Source organism: Pollicipes pollicipes, unplaced genomic scaffold, assembly GCF_011947565.3.
Source record: "Pollicipes pollicipes isolate AB1234 unplaced genomic scaffold, Ppol_2.1 Scaffold_3087;HRSCAF=3621_pilon_pilon_pilon, whole genome shotgun sequence".
Taxonomy (NCBI): Eukaryota; Metazoa; Arthropoda; class Thecostraca; order Pollicipedomorpha; family Pollicipedidae; genus Pollicipes; species Pollicipes pollicipes.
Window position 1 is genome coordinate 30267044 of NW_023596225.1, and position 23227 is coordinate 30290270.

The 23227-nt window shown below is 55.9% G+C and overlaps 1 protein-coding gene across 1 annotated transcript in view; it reads left to right on the forward strand.

The window, feature by feature from the left end:
- The window catches only part of LOC119089379 (fat-like cadherin-related tumor suppressor homolog), a 48909-nt gene that overhangs the window by 13167 nt on the left and 12515 nt on the right, over positions 1-23227 (forward strand). Inside the window, exons 5-7 of the mRNA XM_037212048.1 lie at positions 4931-5095; positions 12087-12242; positions 21283-21484. Coding sequence (XP_037067943.1) covers positions 4931-5095; positions 12087-12242; positions 21283-21484 — 523 coding nt within the window. The remainder of the gene's footprint in view (positions 1-4930; positions 5096-12086; positions 12243-21282; positions 21485-23227) is intronic.

Consider the following 23227-nt stretch of genomic DNA (forward strand, 5'->3'; position numbering starts at 1 on the left):
CCGACCGGCAGGCCCTGTAGGGCGCACCGTCTCAGGCCCCGCCCGATGGCCACTACTGGGAAGCGCAACAGCCAGTCAGCTGACGCCGCCGGCCGACCGCGGCGGGCACCGCACCTCGCCCCCGATCAAGGCCGTTCACGTGCTGCCGGACCGAACATGTCATCGAGCGCGGCCGGCGCGTTTTATGGTGCCGTCGGTCCGGCCGGCTCGCCGTCCCGCGTGTGGACGGCTGTCAGGTGCGCTCCATCTGTGTCAGCCCGCTGTCTGGGCGCCTGGTGCTACGGGACAGGTTTATTTCGGCGCAGGGATTTACGGTGCTCGAGAAAGCTGTACACCACGCGGAATGTTTCTTTCGCTGTGACGATGGGTTTTTTCTCGACTGTTTGCGTCCGGCGTTGTGGTGGTTGCGTAATGCCCTCAGATTGGCCAGCTTGCTGGCTGTATTCCTACGGATAGAGGTCCTCTCCCAATTTGGCGATGCTGTTCGTACATGTTGTGGGTAACATGCCGGCTCGTTGTATGGCATGTTTGGAAATTTAAACACACCTATTCCCTTTCAACCCCGGGATCAAGCGTTTAAAAAAGCGGGTAGTTCGATGCTAATGGAATTGTGGGTACGATTTGCCCCTGTGAATCAGCCGGTGTGGTGGCTTCTGGCTGATCCCAAGCTTTGAAAGGAAACGTTTTACTTCTGCGTTGACAGCGCGGTGTAATGCTGCATCTGTTTCGCGCAGATAAGTCGGATATTAAGAGGGCTTGAGCCCGGATCTTCCACACTCTTAGTCAACGGGCTTAGATCGTCTAGTGATGTTGTACTTCGGAAAGTATCGCCGGGTTTTAATCAAATGACACGAAACGGCTATTTCATCAGGCTCAACGCGACGCATAGTTGGAATGGATGTAAAATTGACATGTTAACATCAGTAAAGTAGTTTTGGATCTTGCGGCCCGTCCGATGGAAGCTGTTAGAGTGACAATGGGTCAACTCCCAGATAAATGTGAAAGTCGAATGGGACGCAGGGAACTGTGACGCATTTCTCGCTCGCATTTCACTACGTTCCTGGCATACTGGCTCTGAATGACCAAACCTTGGCATACGCGTGCCACCTAGCGATTTGCTCCAACATTCAGAAAAAAATGTGCCACATTATGGCTGCTGTTGATCTGATCAGGACTGGTTTTCCTATTTTGTACGGTTTGTTCCTCAAGCGAGCTGACATGCCTTGGTTTGCTGGCGGCCGCAGCCCGTCTGTGATTTGATCGTGCCTGAACAGTGGACGCAGGGCAGACCGGCGAGACGTCGAACAGTGATGTATTCGCGGCCGGCTGCGTTATCTGATGTGACGGCGGCGACGGTGGCAGCAGCGGCGGCGGCGGCAGCGGCGTCGGCAGCGGCGGCGGCGGCGCGGTCCGACACTATCGGGGCCGGGCGCGGGCCCAGACGTCCCCGGCTGTCAGCAGCCGGACCGCGATGGCCTGGCCGCTGCTGCCGGGTCAGAGGCGAGCCTCCGCTCATGGGCTCGGGCGCCACACGCGCCGGGCTGGCGGTGGCGAAGCAGCAGGTGTCTGAGAGGTTGGGGTGCGGTTCGGGGGGGGGGGGGGCGTCATCATCGGACGCCCCGATGCCGTGGTCGGTACGCGCTGGAAAGCTGGACACGCTATCAGGCCATTTGTTCCGCGGTGCCGGTATTTAAATAAGATATCGGAAGACCGCTGCGAGATAAATGTTATGGGGGTGAGGCGGACCGTATCGCTCCACAGCTGGCCAGCTGCAGGGCGTGTGCAGGCAGGCCGGCAACGAGGGATGCTAGATCACGCCGATGCTATCCTGCGGTGTTGGGCGGGCGCTTGCATGGGCTGGCCGGCTGCAAACCCTCTCGCCACGGCAGCTCAAGTCATTAGCTGCGCTCATTCTGTGAGGCTTTGTTCGTCCTCTGTAGGCATTGCCACCGCCGCGGCGCCGGGTACATTCATTCCGCGGCGTCTCGCGGCCCATCCGACCGAAATGGTAAACGGATCCCAAACCAGTGGAGATGAATACGGACCATTCAGCGGAGCTCTCGGCCGTCCCCGGCCGAGGCGGCGCCCGCGCCGGCTAATGCACGACGGCTCGCCTTCATTTCGCCGGATCAGTTAGCGGTGGCCACGTATGTAAATCATGCGGGGTGAAAGTGTGGCGTGGAGGCTGCACCGGCTGCCGGCGCCGCACCGGCCACGGCTGCGGAGGTCCGGTCCCGTTCGCGCGGGGTCGTGTCGCGCGCACAGGGTCTGCATGTGGGCGGAGAGCCGCGTCGTCGGATGATGCATCACGTTGAACGCCGCGGCGCTGCCCCGCCAGCCGCGGGTGTGATGTGCTGGCGTCTGTCCTTCGTCTGGGCGCACGGCACGGCGGACTCCCATTGACGCATGTTTTGAAGGTGGGAAGGACATGTTTCGAAGGACAGGATCTCGACGCAGGCTAACGCGCGCGATCACAGCCGTCGTGTGTGAGCAGAGCTCCGGACCGCAGCGACCAGCCGCCGCCTGGACACGGCGCTTCCGCACCGCGCCGCGCGTCGGTCGGCGGCCGGTGCGAGCGCCGCCGTCTGCCGGCCGCCGGTGACCCGGAACCCAGCGGCGCCAGCTCATGAGCGCTGATGAAGCCGGTCACGCCAGCTGGCCGCGACGTGCCCTGGCGGCGACATTGCACCCGGGGCCGGCGGTCACGTGCGAGCGGCACATTAGAGGCGGACGGTGTCGGATCCGGGCTGGGCGCTGCTCCTCGTGACGTGTCTCGGTGACACGCTGGTGTGGGGCTGGTCCGGAGTGACACGCTGGTGCGGGGGCCGGTCCGGGGATGACACGCTGGTGCGGGGGCTGGTCCGGGGGTAACACGCTGGTGCGGGGGCTGGTCCGGGGATGACACGCTGGTGCGGGGGCTGGTCCGGGGGTGACACGCCGGTGCGGGGGCCGGTCCGCGGTGACATGCTGGTGCGGGGGCTGGTCCGGGGATGACACGCTGGTGCCGGGGCTGGTCCGGATGATACGCTGGTGCCGGGGCTGGCCCGGGGATGACACTAGTGCGGGGGCTGGTTCGGCGATGACACGCTGGCGCGGGGGCTGGTCTGGGACCGGAAGGCGTTAGTTGGAGCTCGCGCCACATCGGCGCTCAGCCACCCGGCGAGGCATGAGGCACCAGCCGGTGAATCGTCGCTGGTGAATCTGCCTCCTCGCTCCGGCCGGAATCCGGTGTCTTGAGTGCTGGTCTTGGCAGAGCAAAGAATATTTACTCGATATAATTGCGTCTCGGACATTTAAGCGTATCGAGATGTTGGAAGGATTCAGAGGGCATTTCCTGTATCGCATTGTATTCAAGCTCCCTATTAAACCAGGATGAGTTTCAAAACTTACTGAAATGCGCCCTGTACATGTCTTTTATTTCGCGGCACAGTTCCGTGTTCGCTTCTAGAACGCTCATTTTTTATAGATCAGGAATCTGTGAACCGTGAATAATATCCCGTGTCCATGGGCGGTTATGGTGTAATGTTTCCAATCATTTTTTTCAGACAGCTTTGAATACAGATAGTCCTTGTCGTGCTGCCATCCATTGTTCTCACCTTATCGTGTTTTATGAGTAATTACAACACTCATTTTGCTTGTTATTCACCGATATCTAGAGTTGCTTGCGTCATTTGCTCGGATACCAGTCCTTGTCTGATCGCGCGATAATGCATGGTGTTGTCCGTTTTTTTCGCTGAATTATATATTTGCTGGTATTTGCAGTGGCACATACAAGTAGAATACTCAACCTGCCCCGTATTATGGAAAGTTCTTCAAAACATGGGCGCGGAGTTTGGAGACGTCCACCACGATCCACTCTCCTCGCACATTCGTTTCGTTGCCTAGTCCGCCGGTCTCGGCGGCCGACGCCGCTGGCCGCTGTCGTGACCGAAACTACTGCGATGCTATCAGCTGATGAAGACGTGTCCTCTCCAGTTTTCGTGGAGGCGCGCGGTGAATAATGACGTTGTGATCCTTATAAGCTCTTTCTACGATGGGTGACCTAAGCCAACTGCCATGCTTTATGGTGGTAATTGCGACGGACGCTCCATTTTTCCTGTTGCGCACACTCATGAGGGATGAAGTCACCATTTCCCCACGGTTGGTGGTCGCCAGTCTGTGGTAATCACCACGATAACATGACGGGTGCTCGCTGTCTGGATCTTGTCCTACGTCATAACACATTGGATTTCGGTTGAAATGCGAGTATCCCCAAACACGTGACGCCTGTCTGATGCGGCTAATTATGGTGTGGTGCTGGGTGCACGGTGTCTGACTCAGTGACCAGCTGTGTGCATGTGAACGGTGCGTTTGTCACTCTTTAACAGTGTTCAGAACAGTCAGTCCGTTAGTTTATTTGAGCTTAACAGTGTTCGTCAGCTTAGACAGTATCGGACTGGCGAGTACCGGCGCTGACCTCCACGGCCCGGGTCACGTCCCCTCTGACACTGCCCTCTGGTCCGACAGGTGACGGTGTCGGACTGGGGAGTACCGGCCCTGACCTCCACGGCTCGGGTTATGACCCCTCTGACACTGTCCTCTGGTTCAACAGGTGACGGTGTCGGACTGGGGAGTACCGGCCCTGACCTCCACGGCTCGGGTCATGACCCCTCTGACACTGTCCTCTGGTTCGACAGGTGACGTTGTCGGACTGGGGAGTACCGGCCCTGACCTCCACGGCTCGGGTCATGACCCCTCTGACACTGTCCTCTGGTTCGACAGGTGACGGTGTCGGACTGGGGAGCACCGGCCCTGACCTCCACGGCCCAGGTCATGACCCCTCTGACACTGTCCTCTGGTCCGACAGGTAATGATGTTGACTGGGGACTACCGGCCCTGACCTCCACGGCCCAGGTCATGACCCCTCTGACACTGTCCTCTGGTCCGACAGGTGACGGTGTCGGACTGGGGAGCACCGGCCCTGACCTCCACGGCCCGGGTCATGGTCACCGTGCTAGACGAGAACGACTCACCGCCGGTGTTCTCTGAGCGGCTCTACCGGGTCCAGGTGCCGCTGGGACCGGCGCTCAGTCGACCCAACGCCTCCATCTTCCAGGTCAGGTCTCGCCCATTGATAGGTCAGGGGTGCCGCTGACGGGGGTGTGTGAGTGTGTAAGATGGGGGTGTGTGGTGTGTGAGTGTGTGAGACGCAGGCTTGGCACTCTACTGGCGGATCGCCGTTGCGATTTTACCGTATCAGTGAGCATTCAGTCATGGAGTGTATCCGGGGTACCGCTCATAACACTAGCGATTGCCGTAGGATCCGAATAACCCTGGACGTCACCTGACCCGGTGTTGCAATACCGCTGGGGTTTCGTGCGTGTTTCACTGTCGCTCTCTCCAGCGCAAGCCACTTGAGTAGGTTTGGTCTCTGAACCGTCGGAAAATGACTGCCAACGTGTCATGGTCAGGTTTTTGGGGCTGTGTCAGTCGCCACATGGGAATGTTTTCTCGCTGTGTGATGAAGCCCGCGCACTTTTAGGGGTTTCCAGTCAGACGTTATCCTCTCCAGTGTATTGCCGCTGGAGCTCAATTAATGTATTTTGTCGTGGCTTTAATGCCTCCCTTATTGATCGGTACAAAGTTGGTGCGGAGAAACTTAATCTAGTGCTGCTGCCTCTGGAGACTTTCTAGGACATATTAGCCGTTGTCACGATGGATTAATGCACTGAAAAGTTTTAAAAAGTTTTAAAATGTTTCGGTGAAGTTTTGGTATATACTTAACTCTCTGACGAGGAAATTGATTGAGAAGGACAAGGACTGTTTCATGCAGTTCCAGTAACGTGCAATAAGTAAACCACGTGTCTCCAACTAAGAATAAGGTTGCATATTAAACGAGGCTCTTTATAGACATTTGTTTCAGTCCATGTCTTTAGTTCACCCAAATTCTAGGAAAACACAAGGGTTGGCAAGGAGCAACGTGAAATCGGTCGGGGATGTTGGCTGCTGGCTTCCCCATTAATGTTTGCATCGGTGTTGTGTGGAGCAAGGCGGGGTCTGAGGATCATTTCATTCAAGGATCGTTCATCTTGGATCATGTTAAGGTATGCAAGCCCTGTAAGTTCTGCAAGTACTATAAGCAAGCTATGTAAGCACTGTAAGTAGCCTCTCATTACTGCATGTCTATGAACAGAGATGATGCGTTTTTTTCTGGGCCAACACAAGGACTCCTTTTTTCCCCTCAACGGACCTAGTCACTTGCGAGGGGGACAGTTACTTCCGGCTTAAGACCAGACAGGAATTACGTTAAACCTGCTTACGCTGTCGGGTGCAAAGCGAGGGAGAGGATATGTTGAAGTTACGTTTTGCTGATCTGGTTCATTGTTGTCCAGAAAGATCATAGCAAGCTGTAAGGGTTTGGTTTAACGCTTGGAAAAGTTTCAGTGGGAAGATATCTGACATTATAGTTGTCCATAAAAACATGATCTTACTCATAGCCTGCTAACGGCAGTTTTATCAAGTTATGTGTCTTTTCAAACAAGTTTGTACATTTCTGCGGAACATTTATTACCGAATATCGCATGTAAGAGGTGTGTAGTTAGCAAATAAACGCTGTTAAGATTTGGAAAAAGAAGTTTTTAAGGCTCTATATTGCAATGCTTCGTAAAGACGGCTATTGCAATACAATAGTCTTGGAACATGATGAATATGTAAGCTTCCGACTGGCTCTCTTTAAAGGCGAATTTAACCTGATGCGTTTTCTGCTTCCGCTGCATTTGGTTACAGTTTTAGGTACGATTTCGTGACTTCGGCATTTGCCGAGTTATTACGTAACGATTGCTATGGGCTATATCTCAAGTAGCTCCGTCACAGCTCATGTCATTGAATGTGAGCGTTTACAACTTTATTTCCAGTTACGAATGGAAAGTTTCAAAGGCTCGACGATGTCGCAGTACTCTTATTGCGGTGCTAAGTTGCTCCTTTTTGCCGCAGAGTCGCGCACAGTTTTCATTGGTACAAAAGCGTAGCGTCTGTAGCTGCTCTACATGCTCACTCTTCATTCTGGTGGTCTTAAGTTCGCTGATACAACGTAGACCTCCGTTGCGCTTCCTTGTAGCCGTAACATGCAGTTGATGGCAAGTCGCCCATGTCCCGATTTTTAAAGTGATAACAAACTTTTAAAGAAATGAATTTTGAACAGTATATCCAGCGTGAGTTTCTTTGCGTTGGAGTTGATTTTTGTATTTGGGTGCATCCGTTTTTCAATCGTGAAATTTCCTACAGCCTGCCCACTCAGGGGTATAATCGGTCAATTGTCTCCTTTTCGGCTAGAAACTCATTAGGCGTATATATGGCAACCGAACGGGAGTCGCACATTTCTCCGACTTTGTCAGTGTTATGCCATTCCGGACTGACTGGCGATATTTGTATCATTAGTACGTCCGATCGGTGAGACGATGCTGCTCGGTCCTCAGCCTTGTTTCTGCTATACTTGCTGCTTTACACAATCCAAGGCCAGGACTAGACACTGCAGATGACGCTAAAGGTGCGGTAAGACGTAAGACGGTAAATGTAAGGATCCAGTTTTTACTTTGTAAAATAGATTAGATTACTTTTCCCCATTCCCCGTTGATGAAGCATTTCCTGTTACCTGCTGCATTTTAGACTATTTGGGTGATATTGAATCATTTTACACCAAATGATTTTTTACTTTAATGTCGTTATTATCCTCAAAACACGCCGGAAATGAAGCTAAGCATCACATGGCTTATTTTGCATAATGTGTGCGTTTCCGGCCCTTGACCAAACGAAGCCCTTCATATTCCGCGTAAAGTCAGTCCTTCCTTCCGCCGTTTTACGGCCCGAGTTTTAGTGCGGCCGTTGCGTCACCCACTGCAAACAGACCCCCCCCCCCCCCCCCTCCTGGGGGCTCACTCGGCACGCGAAACGGTGCCAGCGTCAGCACGCAGCCGGAGGCCGGCGGCGTGGTGCAGAGAGCCGCTGTCGGTGACGAGCTGTCGCCGCGGTCCGCAGTCTTATCAGCGGGACACGCACAGCTTGCGGCACCCGGCCAGCACACACACACACACCCACGCACAGGTGGTGCGCGTGTGGAGCGCGCTCGGCTGGATCTGGGTCAGCGCTGCCGGCCGCGCGGGTGGTGTTACCGACATGCCCTCGTTTGCCGCGATGAATACCTGTCAGCGCTGTGTCTGGCGCCGGTCATGTTTCAATGTCCGTGTCGCAGAAACCGCTGGCAGGAATGATCCGGGGATCTGTCATTGCAACTCGGGCAAGTCATCACAGCCGCATGTACCTGTGGTCAAAATTGGTATTATTTTGTGACTGTCCTGGTACCCGTCCCTGATCAGCTGCTGTACTGTTCCCGTCCCTGGTCAGCTGCTGTCTTGTTATCCGTTCCTGGTCAACTGGTATCCTGTTGCCCGTCGCTGGTCAGCTGCTGACTGTCCTGTTGCATGCTCCCTCAACATGCCTTAGCAGCCTGCGGACGGCCAATATCCCGTCGCCCGTCATCCCGTCTCCATTGTCGCTGATTGGCTGCCGTGGCCGGCGTGATGTCACTGATCCGCAGCCGGCCGTCCGTCAACAAATGAGTACTGACGGCAATGGTTCTCGGCGGCGGCGGCCGCTGGCCGGCCGCCAGCACGTGCCTCCGCGGCCAGTGCGTGCGGAATATGACCTGCCGAGTTGGGGGGGGGGGGGGAGGGGGAGCTGCACCTGGGCGCGTTGGCACTGCCACGAGAGGAGTGACCTGAAATCCACCGACGGCAGTTATGAGAGGGGTGTCTGAAGGCGTGTGCTTAGCGAGTGGTGCCACAGAGCGGGGGTGGTGAAGCATGTCGAAAAGATGAAATGTGCGAGGAATACTAGAAATGATGGTGCAGTGTGGAAATGGAACATCAACAATTGTGTGTATGTTGATGGTGAAATTCCTGTACCGCGAGGATGGAACAATTATCTTGGGTGTGTTGCGACTTTTTTAGGAAATGAGCAGCAAGCGCGTAAACGCGTAACGGGCTTTGTCAGTCTATTTTCTGGGTTGAAAGTTTTGCTCGCGCATGATTTGCCTTTCGATTGTCTTCGTTCATGCCACTTTCGTTAGAGATTTGGACTCAAATGGAATAAGACTTGAAGTCAAAGTACGTGAATCATGGCCCGTGGCCCGTGGTTCAGTCCGTCGTGGCTCGTGGTTCGTCGGAACGTGGGACATTCTGAAAATAAGGGTGAAACGTATCACGCAACCCTCCGATATTTGCATGCATGTCCGTAACTGTAGGGTGAAATTGCCTTCATTTAGGCACCCTTGCGTGGTTATTGTAACAAGCTTGTCTCACGACACCTGGGGACTTCGCTATCTGCTGGCTTCGCCCTACATTTAGGTACTAATAATATGGGCCTAAGCACCTTCCTAGGCCTACCGGGCTTTATTGGCTGTGGTATGAGGACCGTGGATGACAGTATTAACCCCTGAAAAGAAACGATGGTCGCGGTTTGACTCGTGACCGGAATTGCGTTACGTGTGACATAGCTAACTCCATGGGCCGCGCAGAGCTGAACTCAACTCTTTGGCGTTGCCGCGCCTCTCCACCAAAAACGACAGCTCCTGTACATTAGGGAAATTCCTGAATGACTGGTGGGAGACATATGCACCGTGTTTCTATATATATATATATATATATATATATATATATATATATATATATATATATATATATATATATGGAAGGAATTCGTCCAATGCTGTCGTAATGCATTTTCATCAACGCTGGATCCGTTGACGAACGGCTTGGCGCAGCTGTTGGTCCCATCGCATCGCATCGCATCGCATACATTGGATCCTGTGGTAGCTCTAGCGTGGAGACAGCTGGGAAAACCAGCGCACCAACCGCGGTGGCCAATGCCCCTAGACTGCCAACGAGGACGAACCGCGAAGTCCGTTGAGCGCCAACCATGGCACGCCGTGGTCCATGAGGCGTCTGTTGCTTCAGTGTGCCGAGTCCTACTTTGACGGATGGCGGGCAGGTCTCGCCTTACCAATACCTGCGATCCCGTAGCGGTATCTTACGTGAAGTCTTTGCACAGGAGCCTGCCGAGGTGGTCCGTCAGTGCCGGTGCGTGCTGTATTGGCGAAGCAAAGCTCGCTTCTCCCCAAATCTGGCGGACTCTCGGCACACATGTCCTCGTTTTCATGCGACAGTGACTCGTCTTTACGTCGAGCCTCGGGCTGGCCAAGGGCTCGAAGTGGCTCGTCTCTGGACTCCGGTGTTGGCGGTGCCGAGGCCGGACTCCAGAGAGCGGGTCCGCGGCCGTTGGGGCAGGTTGCTAGCGGACTGCACTGGAGCTGTTGAGGTGTAGGGCACTGTTAGCGAAGTGAGGTCAAGTATTTATCAAGGTGACTTCAGCGATCTCCACCCATTGCAATCTTTACACCAACCTTCATCTGTGAAGCTCCTGAATGGTGTTCCCACCTATGTGACTCGCGCTTCCCATGCACGGTTGCTTGTATGGGATCACTGACTGACCACAGGTATCGACGTAATCTCCAGCGAAAGCGTCCACACAGCGTCCGCTTGCGCCATTTCTTACCCGCCGCTGCCCTGGCTGGCGTCCCATGCCGGTACCCCGACTATCGTCCGGTCCCGCTGTCCTGTCGCTGATGTGTCACTCCTGCTGCCCTGGCTGGTGTCACATGCGGTCACCCTGACTACCGTCCGGTCCCGCTGTCCTGTCGCTGATGCGTCACTCTTGGTGCCCTGGCTGGCGCCACATGTCGTTACCCTGACTACCGTCCGGTCCCGCTGTCCTGTCGCTGATGCGTCACTCTTGGTGCCCTGGCTGGCGTCATATGCCGTTACCCTGACTACCGTCCGGTCCCGCTGTCCTGTCGCTGATGTGTCACTCCTGGTGCCCCGGCTGGCGTCACGTGCGGGTACCCTGACTGTCGTCCGGTCCCGCTGTCCTGTCGCTGATGCGTCACTCTTGGTGCCCTGGCTGGCGTCACATGTCGTTACCCTGACTACCGTCCGGTCCCGCTGTCCTGTCGCTGATGTGTCACTCTTGGTGCCCTGGCTGGCGTCACGTGCGGGTACCCTGACTACCGTCCGGTCCCGGTGTCCTGTCGCTGATGTGTCACTCCTGGTGCCCCGGCTGGCGTCACGTGCGGGTACCCTGACTGTCGTCCGGTCCCGCTGTCCTGTCACTGATGTGTCACTCTTGGTGCCCTGGCTGGCGTCATATGCCGTTACCCTGACTACCGTCCGGTCCCGGTGTCCTGTCGCTGATGTGTCACTCCTGGTGCCCCGGCTGGCGTCACGTGCGGGTACCCTGACTCGTCCGGTCCCGCTGTCCTGTCGCTGATGTGTCACTCTTGGTGTCCTGGCTGGCGTCATATGCCGTTACCCTGACTACCGTCCGGTCCCGCTGTCCTGTCGCTGATGTGTCACTCCTGCTGCCCTGCCGGTGGTCTTATCACCAAGCTCCAGCCGCTGGGACTGCTAATGACGTCACACACCTTGTTGCCCCGGTTGGCATCTAAACCTGGTTCTCTTTTACTAAGGTGGCAGTCATTTAGCCTACCGCTGACGTGACTGTTACCCTGCCGCTGACGTGACCGTTCCCCTGCCGCTGATGTGACTGTTACCCTGCCGCTGACGTGACTGTTACCCTGCCGCTGACGTGACTGTTACCCTGCCGCTGACGTGACTGTCACCCTGCCGCAGACGTGACCGTTCCCCTGCCGCTGATGTGACTGTTACCCTGCCGCTGACGTGACTGTTACCCTGCCGCTGACGTGACTGTTACCCTGCCGCTGACGTGACTGTTACCCTGCCGCTGACGTGACTGTTACCCTGCCGCTGACGTGACCGTTCCCCTGCCGCTGATGTGACTGTTACCCTGCCGCTGACGTGACTGTCACCCTGCCGCAGACGTGACCGTTCCCCTGCCGCTGATGTGACTGTTACCCTGCCGCTGACGTGACTGTTACCCTGCCGCTGACGTGACTGCTACCCTGCCGCTGACGTGACTGTTATCCTGTCACTGACGTAGCTGTTACCCTGCCGCTGACGTAGTTGGTACCCGGGCAGGTGATTGCGCACGACGAGGACGCCGGTGTGAACTCCGAGCTGCGCTACTCGATCGTGTCGACGGACGGCCTGCGTCTGACCATCGAGCCGCGGCTGGGCCAGCTGCGGCTGCCGACGGACGGGGCGCCCATCGCCGCCGGCAAACACCAGCTGACCGTGAGTTATGGACGGCTAGTGGCCGGCACCTGCAGGGGCGTTGCGCTGCGCAGTGTGCGGTTTGATCTACGAGCGGCACCGCGCGAGCATCGACCGCGCGGGCGGCGTCCGGTGAAGCCATATTCAATATGCGGGCATGACATTTTCGTTGATTGGACAGGTGTTTGCGTCTTGCATGCATTGGTGTCCACAGTAGTTGCGCCATTGCGGGTCCACATAGTTACGGTGTTTGCGAACACCAATACAAAGCAGGATTGGCACTTCAGGCCGGTGAAGCTAGATTCTGCTTCTTTCCGTTTTACTGATTTTTGTTGATTATAACCGTCATCAGCTGGCAAAAACATAGAACCCCACGAGCTAGTTCAAACTACGTGTTTGGTCTGCGCTATTATAGTGTGTTAAGGTTTCATATTCTTACCAAAGGCCAGGTATATTGAGTTCCTTGTGAGAACACGCGCTCTGATGCATGGCTGACTTCCATGGCTGACCCCTGTTTCATGAGGCTGCAACGGATGGATTACATGTCAGTCGTAAGATGCTCAGAATTATGCTTTGTCAGCATATGGGCGTACGCACCCCACTGCAATTGTCAATATTAGATGGCTCAGGGTGTTTTTCAAATTGTTGTGGACAAGAACGAAAACTAAAAGGAAATATTGTGAGCGTTCTAGGGATGCAAATTTAGGAACTCTGTAAAAAAGACCATTTATAACAACTTAACTGATCCTTTCATGACCACATATTTCACGTCGGACGGGAAAAGTGCAACCTAGATGGACACCAGTGCCCCGTCATGGTAGTCATGCATCATGGACGATACAATTCGTTGGCACCGACTTTGAAGTGTGTTGATTTTCTTGGAGCCCAGATTTAGCCAGTAGCATCAGTATCATAGTATCAGGAAGACACAACTGCTGGGTTTCTCGTCATCTGGCATGTCAGCTCACTGGATCTTTTTGTACTATTTTGAAAGGCGCAATTTTTCAGGCAATTCCTAATCTCGCTATCATCAATGTAGATTCCATGGTAATTCATGGTAATGACATTCCAACGGTAATGCTCAACATGTAATTTGTTATACTGCTGTGTTGTTCCACGCTTGGCACATGCTTTGCCATGCTTGATTTTTTTTTGACAGTTTCTGCCATTTTTTGCCACCAGTAGTTCCTGCGAACTGCTCTGAACTGGCAAAAACCGGCCGGCAGTTTACGTTTCAGTCGGTTACTGCCAGCCCTGGTGCAGTGTGGCCCAACCTGCCTGATCAATAGCTGAGTTGGCTGGGACGCCCTGACTTCATCACTCGGCGCCAACGATCTGTCGTCACATGGCAGCCACGGCATGCCCCTGGCTCAGTTGTGAATTATTTATGCTAGTTAATATCTATACGCTCACAATGTTCCACCGAGCTAACCCGACGCACTTGAAGTGCTCCGAATCACGCTGCGGACTGGCGTTTATGGCCGTCCGGCTGATGGGTCGGGTCCGTGCGGTAGTCGGGTGAGCGACCTCCGTTTTGGACGAATGAATTGGCGGGTTGATAAGGGTGAGGACACCCACAAGACAGTTTGATTGTTTAAGACGGCTGTACTGTTTTTTCTTGTGGATGTGAAAATCATGTGCGATGAACAAACATTCTTGAACTGGAGCGATGACTGTTGTCTTGTGCCCGGTGTTCTTGAAAAGATGCCTGCCTTGTTGGTCGCTGAAATAGCGAATTATCTGCTTTCGGTATGCCCTGGTACATTAAAGGATGGCTCCTTAAAAAAGCTGGTAATGCCGAAACATCGGAAGCTAAAGACCTTCTTCCTTGATATCATGCACATGACGTGTTGAGTTTGCTTTGTCAGGCTTTTCAATGAAATGTTCACATTTGTGTGGTTTTCTGACTGAGTGGCCGGATTGTAGCACACAAATGTCGACGACCATAACGGTATCTAAGCGTAAAATTTTCCAGCTCCTTGGCTTGCATGCAGCTTATTTACCACATTGTTCCACACCGGATGACGTGAGGAGTGTCGCGTGATCACGTCGACGTAGTTCCGCGAAATTAGTAGTGGGCGGGGCTGGGGGGTCAAGCAGTGAAACCAATGGCGAAACGCACCGCCAAAATGAGCCGACGAACGGTTTTATCCCCTGATTTGCCTAACTTCCTTTTTAAAGTGTGGGAGGTGGGTGGCGAGGGGGGACGGGAGCCCCGCAGCTGAACAGAGCTGCGCCGCCGCGTGGTCAGGATTGACAGCGCTGTCGGCTGACGGCCCGGCGGACAACCAAGGCCTATGACCCCGCCAACCGCCGCCACCGGCCGCCGGTTAGCGGGGTGTGGCGCCATGACCTTTACGACGCAACAGTGCATCTTTTCTTTCGCAAAATTGTGATGCTTCCAAACTTCAGCAATTGTTGTCAGACACCGGTGGCGTAATTATGTCCAGCGTACGCAGTGCAATCATCTGCTGTCCTTTTTCTGATAACCGTAAGTGGTGAATGAAACATTCCCACTAAGTACGTTCCCGACTCCACGTGAAGAGTGATGAGCAGCGCTTGGATGGCAAATGAACCGGGACGGACATCGTTCATTGTCAAAATGTAAACGTCTCACTTATTTCCATGAGAATCACGCGGTCTGCTATGCTTTAGATGTACGGCACCTGGGGTTGAGAAGAGCAAGTGATGCGACTGGTTTGTTGCATCCCTTTTATTTTGATGGACGACGTGTTCAGGTCTCGTCTGTCGCGTTGAAACGACTGTGGTGTTCGCATATGATCGCCATCTCGGCTGTAACGTCGGCAGCGACGTCGGGATTTGGATATGGCTCTGACAAAAGAATTTGGAGTTGAGCAATTGGCGGCACATTGTAGCCGGGCTTGAATCGAACCGGGACGCCAACCCGTCACCAACCCGCCGCAGTAACGAGTGCTTGCCGCCGCGTTGAGGGCGTAACTGTTTCATGCATCTGTCAATGATACACGCCGTCGCTCGTGGGCACGTGGCGATTGAGGCCTCGGCGTTTCAACCTTCGGAGATTGTTCGATATTGACGTGTGAGGCAGGAGGGCCTTGGTGCCGGGGCGCTGTGACGGAAGCAGCGGCGATGTGGTCACCGCACACATCGTAAGTAGGTGTTCCCGCACGACGACTGCCCGCAAGGAACAGGGTTAGAGCATGGCAGTGACAGCACAGGAAAAGTGAGAAGGCAATTGCTGCTGTACGTGTGTGCCTCGAGTGCCGGCATGGGTTGGCTCGCGACAGGTGACCTTTGCCGTAGCGTGCCGTGCCGACCAGACCCGACCTTTCGCCGACTTTTCGTGCACCGTCGCTGGGGAACAAGGAGACGCGCCCAGTGAAGGCCGGTACAGAAAGGCAACCAGCGTGAAGCTCGCCGAGTAGCCAAACTGCTCACGAGACTCTTTGGAGGATATTTATTGCTTGGTGATGGCTGATAAAACATCACGCTGACGAAATGCCCTATAGGGACGATCACTCTAAACATTGAGCAACTATCCGTCATTATCAGCAGAGCAGCACCCTGCACGAGTGCCAGCTCACCGCACTCGGTAATGGGCGCCAGGCGCTGAGGTCGGAGCGGCGCCTGACGCCTCCCTCGCGTCAGCGGGGCCCTGTCCGTGGGTGAAGCGTCCAGACCGTCCTGCGATGTCAGTGGGGCCCTATCCGTGGGTGTAGCGTCCAGACCGTCCTGCGATGTCAGGGGCGCCCTGTCCGTGGGTGTAGCGTCCAGACCGTCCTGCGATGTCTGTGGGGCCCTGTCCGTGGGTGTAGCGTCCAGATCGTCCTGCGATGTCAGCAGGGCTCCTGTCCGTGGGTGTGGCGTCCAGATCGTCCTGCGATGTCAGCAGGGCTCCTGTCCGTGGGTGTAGCGTCCAGACCGTCCTGCGATGTTAGTGGGGCCCTGTCCGTGGGTGTAGCGTCCAGGCCGTCCTGCGATGTCAGTGGGACCCTATCCGTGGGTGTAGCGTACAGACCGTCCCGCGATGCCAGCAGGGCTCCTGTCCGTGGGTGTAGCGTCCAGACCGTCCTGCGATGTCTGTGGGACCCCTGTCCGTGGGTGTAGCGTACAGACCGTCCTGCGATGTCAGCGGGGCCCCTGTCCGTGGGTGTGGCGTCCAGATCGTCCTGCGATGTCAGCAGGGCTCCTGTCCGTGGGTGTAGCGTACAGACCGTCCCACGATGCCAGCAGGGCTCCTGTCCGTGGGTGTAGCGTTCAGACCGTCCTGCGATGTCAGTGGGGCCCCTGTCTGTGAGTGTAGCGCCCAGGCCGTGCCGTGATGGCGCCGGCTCCCGTCCGTGGGCGCCGCGTCCAGACCGTCTGGTGATGGCGTCGGCTCGGCGCCTCACGTGTCAGTGGGGCCCCCGCCCGTGGGTGCCGCGTCCAGACCGTCTTGTGATGGCGTCGGCTCGGCGCCTCACGTGTCAACGGGGCCCCCGCCCGTGGGTGCCGCGTCCAGACCGTCTCGTGATGGCGTCGGCTCGGCGCCTCACGTGTCAGCGGGCCCCCCGCCCGTGGGTGTCGCGTCCAGACCGTGTCGTGATGGCGCCGGCTTCGCGCCTCACTTGTCAACGGGGCCCCCGCCCGTGGGTGCCGCGTCCAGACCGTCTCGTGATGGCGTCGGCTCGGCGCCTCACGTGTCAGCGGGCCCCCCGCCCGTGGGTGTCGCGTCCAGACCGTGTCGTGATGGCGTCGGCTCCGCGCTGCCGGCTCGATCGCAACCTTTCCAGCGGCTGCAGGCGCGTCGTTAAACCTGAAACGGCCCTGGAATGAGAATTGGTGCCTGAACGGCCGAATTCGTGCATGCCGCGACTGAACTGGCGGCTCCGGCTTCTGCCCGCTGGGCTGCTGCTCACCTTGGACGGCGAATTTGGCGCCAATTTCCATGCAAATGCGGCCCATTGTGGACAGATATGACCTATTTCCCGAGCTGTAATCGTTAGCCAAACGATATCTGCAGAATCTGGGGTACGTCACAGATAGCGAGTGTGACAGAGTGTCGAGTTGGTCACGCTCATTCAACTTGGACCGGAAGACCAACGCAATCTAATGCATAAATGAATGATTAACTCCCACCATCGACGAACGCCAGTGGTGGACCCCGCAAAGCTCAGCAATATGACGTGTGTTGAGAGGTGGCGGCAATGAGCTGCCAGCGAAAACGTTTGTGTGTTGCCAAATGAAGAGCGGCGTAGATAGCGACGGCTCGGTATCTGTATGTACTCCAAGTGCACGCTTCATTTCATATAGTGAATCGTGTGAGGAGCTGAACACTGATGTGAGCTGTACCCGACGCTTTCTACGTTGACGGGAAGGAATTTGTATTCCAGCTAACGTGCTATTGTTAATTCCCCCACAGAGTATTGCATCGTTTTAGTTACTATGTCCACCGATTTTCCACCATATCCAATAATTTATTTGAATTTACTAAGCTCCAGCGTACTGGCAGTGTGCTTCGCTGGCCACAGTTTGCTTACTGCTGGCCCATTCTGCCTTCATCACCGGTTGGATTATGGAGGCTGGCTGACCTGCGCCCGACTGTAATTTCAAGGCATCACGCGAGGAAGCCCCACATAATGCTGCCGGCGGCCTTGCGTGAGCGACGGCGGCGCCCCGCCGTCTCGGGTGTTGCTCGGTTGTCGCGGCCTCGTCCAGGTCCGTCCGTGTGTGTCAGTGGGACGGCACGTTATGGGCAGCTATTGATCTTTCGAATTTCGGTGGAGCGGCCCGGCCGCCGCGGCTGGACGCGGCTGCGCTGTTAAGGAAGGAAGGACGCGGTGGTCGAAAGGACGTGCTGGGCCTTGGCAACTCGCAACAGCAATTTACGGATGAAGGTGACTTTACGTTGACTGATGCGTCGTTGTCGAAATGGTCCTGAGTGGAGCAGTTTTTCATTTCGATGCAATGCACGAGACGTGTTTTGGCAACATAATCAAAAAGGAAAACTTTCGCATTATGCCTGGTAAACTCGCTTGTTTTCTGAATGCAAGTGAAAGCGAGCACTGAACGAAAACTCCATATATGAACTTCACTTGCTCGGTGAATTGTGGCTGGTCTGCGTTCTGTAGCGGCGAAGAATGTACCTGTCCAGGCCCGACCGACGCTGATGCTCAAAACAGTAATGCGGTCCGTTCATGCGTGATGCGGTGACTGCCATTTTTGGTCTCAACATCTTGTCGCAGGAATGTATAGGAGGCCAATATTATTTGTTTATCCAAACCGTCGTGACAGTGACATTTACTACGAAAGAGGTAAACTTCCCTAGCACGGAGGGTCGGCCTTTCAAGCTTTGTGGATGCGTTTCTTTCTAGAACTTTTCTGTTTTGTAAAAGTACTTTGGGCAGGGGCGAGGCTAGGGGCAGCTAGGGTGGGTCGTGGAAGCAGAGGCCCTGGAGGCTCGTGCGAGGTCAGGAACAGTTGGAACGGGTCGTGGAAGCAGAGCCACTGGAGGTTCGTACGAGGCCAGGGGACAGTTGGGGCGAGTCGTGGAAGCAGAGGCCTTGGAGGCTCGTAAGAAGCAGGGGACAGTTGGGGCGAGTCGTGGAGGCAAAGGCCTGGGGACCCGTGCGCCTCGCGATTGCCTCTCATGGCCTTGACCTTGGCCTGGCTGGGGTTCGGGGTACTCGTCTCGGTGAGCGCTGACCTCCCGACGCGGGGGTGTTGCCCTGGGATGCCGACTCAGCTGTGTTGTACCGGCCCACTGGAATCGGCTCAGTGTTAAAGCTCGTCTGTACTGTTGCTATGCATGGTCTGCTTGCTTAATGGCATGCTGTTTTTCGCTCAGTGTGTGGGCTTTTTCGACTGCAGTGAAGCCACTACGCTGGTTAAGGCGCCTCGTGAGAACGGCGCCGGGCTGCGCGGACGCCACTTCCTCCGCTGGTGTGCCTGGTTATGTTCAGTTTCGCCGACACCCCAACGACCGCCAGTCCCCTTCTGCCTTACTCGGCCTGTGTTAAGGTGCCGTGCCTGGCGGCCGCCATCGTGCCGGACCGTGGTTTTGGCCGCACAAGGGCAGATGCCGCGCAAACAGGGTATATAGGCAGCGCTACAGGTGCGCAGTGCCCCGGACGCGACAACCAGGCCAACGGGGTCCGATCGTGGGGTCCGATCGTGCGCTTGTAGCGGACGCCGCTGTCATGTGTTATGCAGCTGGCGAGCGGACTGATAGGGTAGCAGTGCAGGGCGGCGCTGACGCTGACCGGCGCCACCGACAGAGAGGCCACTGACGCCGGTGGGGATGCTGGTCCCGAGCGGACCGGTCCCGTCTCGCGCAGACCGGCGCGTGCCGCGGACCGGCGTAGACCGGCGAGGACCGCGCGGACCGAGGGGACCGTGCGAACTGTGTGGACCGGCGCGGACCGGCGCAGACCGGCGCAGACCGGTGTGGACCGGCGTAGACCGGCGCGGACCGTACCCCGCGCTCGCTTGTCATCGGCGATGGCAGCGGCCGCGACCGGCACCCGCCACAGCAATGCCCGGGAAAGGCCGGCCGGCCGGTCGGAGACCCCCTCGTGCGGAGCCTCGCCAACGCGCCGATGTTCTCGGGAGGGCCAGACGGGTGGGGGTAATGGCTCTTCTGTATCGAGTAGCCACCGAGACCGCTGAGCACCCGAAACACTCTGCTAAGTGCTCCTAGTGGGAAGAGCCGCGCAGCTGAGATGCTATCCCGGTCATTTGTCCATATCTCCAGACAAGCACACAGAAAGCCTTTCTCGTGTGGCTCGCCACAGCTTACTGTCGAACGAAGGACCCTCTGAGGAATTCGGAGGTTTACTCGCTGTCTGGCAGGTGTCTGGAGACGTCTGCTCCATGAATGCATGCATGAAGAGCGATAACGTCACTCATGTTGGCTTCGTCACGATAAAAATCACTGGCGTCCTGTGTTTTTTTCTTTAATTTGTTGTAGGCCAAAGCCGTTCGTTTCGACTGCTGTTGATACGCGCCTGGGCGGCCGGTTAAATGCGCCTCGCTGGGATGGGGGTGGGGTCAACTTGCCTGCTCTAAGATCTCAAAAACCAGGAGTTGGATACGTCATATTCACGGGGCAAGTACGGCTCTATGTGAACTCACTTGTGCCAAACTTTGAAGTTTCTAGGTTGTGACATTCGTGTCAAGCAAGGTCAAACTCTTGATAGGCACCTGAAGTTCCTTTCTATGTCCTTATGTAACCAGCTTTAATCTAGATATCACGTATAAGCAAATGTGATTGATGCTTAAGTCATCGTTCTTGCTTGACCTTACGAAATTGAAATGACAAAACCCCTTCGGGATTGTTTAGATGTTTGAATTTACAATCGGCACCAAATACAACTATAGACGGGATGCTGCTAAAATTAAAAAAGGTTGAGTCCATTTCAGGTCATTGACTCCGTTGACTTTCATGAAGTCAAAATAAAAAAAGTTATTTTGACGTTGTGGTCCAGGAATTCGAAAGGAGCGCCACAAGTACCTCTCAAAGCAAGTTTTCCAGTAACAATGCGGTTTGGTTTTGACCTTGATCTTTGGTTCGGCTGCGCCGCGGCGTTCGGATGTTATTGCAGAAAAAAACCCGGGGGGTGAAGTGTTGACCCCTACCCGAGTGCATGTTAGCAGTGAGGACCTGCTGTCCCAGTTGAAAGTGATAAACGTGTCGGCAGTGAGGTCTCTTGTTGTTTCAATGTGGAGACTTCGTCCAGAAGCACTGTTAAACATGTATCTATTGTCACCGCATGCAACGGTAATTGACAGTGATCGTTCACTCAGCGTCATCCCATTGTTCCCCTGTTTCGGCGACATACGGTGGCGTGGTTACCGCTGAAGCCCCCGCTGTCCGCAAGCAGGGACAGCAGACGGTTGTTGGCACAGTCATAGTGTTTGGCTGCGCTGTTTGCGCGTCAAGGCGACAGACCACAGTCTGGGCAGCATCGAAGCTCGGCCATTGCCCCACCCAGGTCAGGGCAGTGGACAGCTGTGCTGTTACCACCGAGCTCTCCCGTTGTCGCCAGATGACGGCGGCGCATTGTGGCCAGTTGCTCACGCTGAGCGCCTTTTCTGTGTCCAGGTGCGGGCGACGGACGGCGGCAAGCCGGTGCGCTCGTCGGTGGCGCGGGTGCTGCTCACCGTGCTGGAGGAGGGGCCGCCGCCGCCCCACCCGCCCCGGGTGGACCTGCCTGAACGGGCCGTCCAGGTGTTCGAGACGGACCCGGTCGGTCACCTCGTCATCCTGGCCACTGCCAACGCCACGCTGCTCTTCAGTATTGCAGGTGAGGGTCAGAACTTTTGGGCCGTGGTCTCCTGCGTGTCCTCTCTCAATACGTCATGCCAGCCACCGCCAACGCCACGCTGCTCTCCAGTATTGCTCGCGAGGGGGAGGGACCGGACTCCGTGTATACATGCACTTACCTCTTTCCGTGCCGCAATCCGTGTACATGCACGAAGGTTGGACTGAGGCATTGGAGGGATGTGCGTGATGATTCACAATGATGCATGGTATGCAGACACATGCCCTGGAGTGTTGCACCTACGAGCCATTGGCGTGCTTATGGTACGCCGAAGCACGCCGGGCCGGCCTCACGTCCGATGCGAACGGAAAATGGCAGCAAACAAAACTGAGGCCGCATGCCGCCGGAGAATATGTCAGCCGGCGGCGAAGTTCCGAACACTGGACTGAAATATGCAGGACCCGTGGCCATGTCGCGCCCGGCCAGTACCCTGCCGAGGGGCGTATTTGTGCCGCCTGCAAAGGTCAGCCAAATCGTTCGAAGCACCCGGAGTTTATGAGCAGCTGCAAGTGTCTGACCCTCGCGGAATAATTCAAACGATGGCCCTCCAGTCCCCAACCACGCCAAGTTTTCGGTCGATCCGGTGAGTGCGTTCTGACATACGCGCTTCGCTTCGTGGCTTGCCGGACCGGTGTAGCGTTTAGCGTATGTAATTTTTTCTTTTGTGCGGCGAGGTTCCTTATTTCTGCCACCTGCCTTTGACTCGTCACGCCCGGTTGCCCCACCCTCCCCCTCTTCCCACGGGTAATCTATCGAGAGTAAAGGCTGTCGCGCCGCGAGTGCCGGCCGTATTAGCCTGATGGCGTCTGGACGCGGAGCAGCGCTCGCCCCAGTTTGAGCGAAGTCCGTGCCGGCGCCGGCGAGGACCATTGCACCGCGCTCCCATCACGCGTTCGGCCGGAGTGCAGCTGTGCCGAAGGGCTGCGGCGGAGCCGATGCTGCCGAGTGGCGCGCTCCCGCTGCTGCGTAATGGATTGGTCTGCTGAGGCGCGGTCCGGTCTTGAGATGTGCGCTGCCGGTACACGCGTTATGATCGAGCGGCCAGTGAGTCGTGCAATGGACAGGGTGAGTGGCGTTCAGTTCGAGCCGATTATGTTCATTGCTCACCGAGGCGTGCGCGGGGCAATGCTGACTAAAATACGGCCGCTGTGGATTCAGACTTGCAATCGTCCTGGCTATAGATGGAACTACGTGACTCGAATGCAGAATCGGTGCTCGAGTGCCGTTACAAAACGCAATGCCTGCGGCATTGTGTTTTAGGCACCGCGGTAACCGAGGTGTTCTTTACACGCGATAGCTAAATGTGCCATGGTAATAAGTCCGCCTTGAAATGCGTGTGCCTGTCGATCCATATTAACGGGCGGGTTCGTCTGTATTCCGCCGTGTGTCCGTTCCCGGTCCAAATCGGTCATGATTCCGACAGAAGCATAACAACAGATTTGCGCCCATTCTTAAATCCCCACAAAATGGGTAGAGATGCTATACGAGAAAGTTGTTTTCATATTCTTAAGCAGCCTTTTCTGCATCTCTCGGACGATTTTAACGACCAGGACTGAAAATGGCCCGCGGTTATAGCTTGCATGACTGACATGCATGGACTATTATAGCATTACCAGTCAAATGGCTGCGGTGTGCACTTCGGCACGTTAGGTCAGTTTTAGAGCATTCGATGTGCATCACGAGCAGGTGGTGGCATTCCCTGTGATTCGGGAATGGGTCCACACA